The 3,378-nt window shown below is 51.8% G+C and overlaps 1 protein-coding gene and 1 pseudogene across 1 annotated transcript in view; both read right to left on the bottom strand.

Moving 5' to 3' along the window:
• The window catches only part of LOC105886641, a 15,096-nt pseudogene extending 13,678 nt beyond the window's left edge, over nt 1–1,418 (bottom strand).
• B4GALNT2 (beta-1,4-N-acetyl-galactosaminyltransferase 2) overlaps nt 1–1,875 on the bottom strand; it is a gene marked incomplete at its 3' end in the record, with an annotated part of 52,818 nt that extends 50,943 nt beyond the window's left edge. The window contains 1 exon segment of the mRNA XM_003786698.2: nt 1,852–1,875. Coding sequence (XP_003786746.2) covers nt 1,852–1,865 — 14 coding nt within the window.
• Between the last annotated feature and the right edge of the window lie 1,503 nt (nt 1,876–3,378).

The raw sequence follows: 3,378 nt of genomic DNA, 5'->3' as shown, positions 1-3,378 counted from the left end.
AGGCTGAGGCAGGTGGATTGCTTGAGCTCAAGAGTTCCAGACCAACCTGAGCAAGGAAAAGATCCTTTCTCTACTAAAAATAGAAAAAAACTAGCCAGGTGTTGTGAGGGGAGCCTATAGTCCCAGCTGCTCAGGAGACTGCAGCAAAAGGATTGATCTCTTGAGCCCAAGAGTTTGAGGTTGCTGTGAGCTATGACATCGCTTGCACTCTACCAGGGGTGACACAGTGAGACTCTGTCTCAAAAACAACGAGGGGCGGCGCCTGTGGCTCAAAAGGGTAGTGCGCCGGCCCCATATGCGGAGGTGGAGGTGGAGGTGGAGGTGGAGGGTTCAAACCCAGCCCCCACCAAAAAAAAAAAAATCAAAACACAACAACGAAAACACCATAACAGCTGCCTTCCTACCCCATACGGCATCAGCCTCTGGTCAACATGAACTTATTTTTAATGCTGGTAAGATTTCATCTCATGAACGTGTTTTAGCACTTTTGTGATGGCTTCCTTGTCAATGTTTAACGATTGTTCCAGGGTTTTCAAAAATACAAACAAAATAAACTTCAGAGATAAAAGAGTACACGATGTATTTCTAATCCTTCGTGGTTTACAAAAATTAATTTAGCCTTCCAAATCTTATTTTTATTTATTTATTTATTTTTGAGACAGAGTCTTACTATGTCGCCCACGGTAGAGCCCTGTGGCTTCACAGCTCACGGCAACCTCCAACTCTTGGGCTCAAGCGATTCTCTTGCCTCAGGCTCCCAAGTAGCTGGGACTATAGGCGCCGGCCACAACGCCTGGCTGTTTTTTTGGTTGCAGCTGTCATTGTTGCTTAGCTGGTCAGGGCCGGTTGGAACCCCCCAGCTTCAATGCATGTGGAGAGCGCTGTAACCATTGTGCTACAGGCGCCAAGCCTATTTATTCATTTTTTTGAGATAAAGTCTCACTCTGTTGGGGCTCAAGTGCAGTGGCGTCATGACTGCTCACTGCAACCTCAAACTTTTGGACTAAAATGATCCTCCTGCTTCAGGCTCCGGAGTAGCTGGGACTATGGTGCACGCCACTCTGCCAGCTAACTTTTGTATTTTTGTGTAGATATGGGGTCTCGTTTTGTTGCCCAGGCTAGTCTTGAACTCCTGGTCCCAAGAAATACTCCCACCTTAGCTTCCCCAAGTTCTGAGATTACAGGGTGTGAGCCATCGCGCCCCACTTCCCTCTAAATTATTATAATCACTCCTCAGAAGCTCTTTAGCACGCAAAGCCACACAACAGACGCTGGCTAGGGTTTTCGGCTCTGCCCTTGGACCGTAAAACCGACCTTTCCCTGAGTCTGAGGGGACTGTTTTCGGAAGCTGCGAAAGGGATGAACCCTTGGGTCCCCTACTGCCAAGACCCCGTGGTACCCGGGAGCCGGGAACCCATACCCCCGCTCTCATGACGGATTTTCCCGGCTGCAGGAAATGAGTTCCAGCCCTGATCAGCGCCTCCAGGTTCCAAGCCACGAGCCCCAAACTTTGCGCTTCCAAGGCCAAATATCCCCGAGACATCTTCTGGGCCACGAAAGGCAACCCCCACCTTGAATTTTCCCCCAAGAAAATCTAGGGTTCCCGATTCCGAAGGGCGCAGCGCTTCGGAATCGAAACGCAGGCTCCCCGCAGCATCCGCACCAGCTGTCTTCCAGCTGCTACAGCCACTTACGTGGGGGAGCGGCTGAACTTAATTTAGACGCCAAATGCCCGCTCCCTCCGCATCCGGATCACCTGCCCTCTCGGGAGAGGACAGAAAGGTCCCGGGGCGCTACATGCTGGGCTGGTAAGTTTGTCTTCTCACTTTCCTCTACTTGAGGGGCACTCACCCGCCCGAAGTCATCCCGGATCCCGCTGCCCTTGGACGGCCGCACCTCTCCAACCCGGCAGCCAAGCCGCCTATTGCACAGTCCTGGCACCTACCCCGTAGCAGGGCAGGTGGAGGAAGCCAGGAGAGCTTGGAGCCGCACCCGCCCCCGGCACCTGCCACGCCCTAGGTGTTTCTGTGCGCCTAGACTGGGACGCTGGCGTGTGCAGGCATCTCTGTCCTGGTCTAGGAACCAATAGACCGTGCAGCTCACAGACCCGCCACTGCCCCGCCCCCAGGAGAACTCCAGAAGGTGACAGTAATGGCTATTGACCCTGCCGGTGGTACTCACTAGGTAAGTAGTGGGTTCAGAGCTAAACGCTTTATCTGCGTGTCATTTATTCGTCACAACAGCCCTAAGATGTGAATACAGTTATCAGCCCCACCTTTCAGACGAGGAAACTGAGGTAGAAGTGGGGGTAACCAGCTAATTGATGGAGGAACTAGGATTCAAACCGAGTCTGGGTGACTCGCGAGTAGAGCACTTTATGTCTCTGGGATTCAGAGCTAAAAATAGACGCCTCCACTTGCCCCCAGGCCCGTGGGCTGCACCGCGTGTGTAGTGGGGAGGGGGTCTCTTTGAAGGGCATCGTATAGATTCTGAGTTTTACCCAAACTTCAGGATGGAAAGGGGCGGGGGAGGCTGGGCAGGGAACCTCGGGACCTGAGGTCTATCCTGTCCCTTTCCCCCACCAGGAGCAATCGGTCACCGGGCTTCCCTTCCTGCTTCCGGTCGTCTTCCCCAGGGAACCAAACCAGGAACCAGTCCTCACACAATGCAGTGAACCTGCAGCGCACGTTGCACGAGAACTTCTCTCCCAATACCTCTCACCCCGACACACGCACCGTCCGATCTCTGTCTTGGATGGCTTTCATCTCCTCGGCGGGTCACCGGGCTTCCCTGTCCACCTCGCCAAGAAACACAACCTCGGCGCCCACCGCTTGTTCCCTATCGCGGTGGCGGGACCTTTCCTTTCCTGCTGAGTCCACGCTCCACCAACCTCATAGCCTGGCCAGAAGCTCATGCCCCGCCTCCACCCAGTTGCTTCTCCCGGCTCTTCACCTGAACTATTCTGGCAAAAGATTCAGGGAGAGGAAAGCTGGAGTGTGATTTTAATCCTTCTAAACAGACAGGAGGCCAAGAAATTGCCTGTGTGTGAAGGAAAGAGTCTGGTGAATTTCAGATGAAATTTTGCGTGACCCTTTTCAAAAGCTACCGGCGGTGCTCATCTCAATTGTGATTGCATTGTATTGTAATGACCCAGCTACCTAGAAAACACAAGCTTTTTTTAAGTAGAAATAAGGATGGTGTGCCAAATGCGTATAGGATGGGCAATAATTTTAAAGGAATACTGTTTAATTATGCCTTGTGGGTTTCCAGAGGATTTAAGATAAGGAGACATACAAAGTAGTGTAAATGAAAGGGGAAAATGGCAATCAATAAATTAACCAAATGAATGTGGAAAACCGGTAGAAAAAAATGCCAGCA

The sequence above is a fragment of the Otolemur garnettii genome, unplaced genomic scaffold (assembly GCF_000181295.1).
Source record: "Otolemur garnettii isolate 467f Iridium unplaced genomic scaffold, OtoGar3 scaffold00018, whole genome shotgun sequence".
In the NCBI taxonomy this organism is placed as follows: Eukaryota; Metazoa; Chordata; class Mammalia; order Primates; family Galagidae; genus Otolemur; species Otolemur garnettii.
Note: the sequence above shows the minus strand (reverse complement) of the source record. Positions and strands in the feature narration are given on the sequence as shown.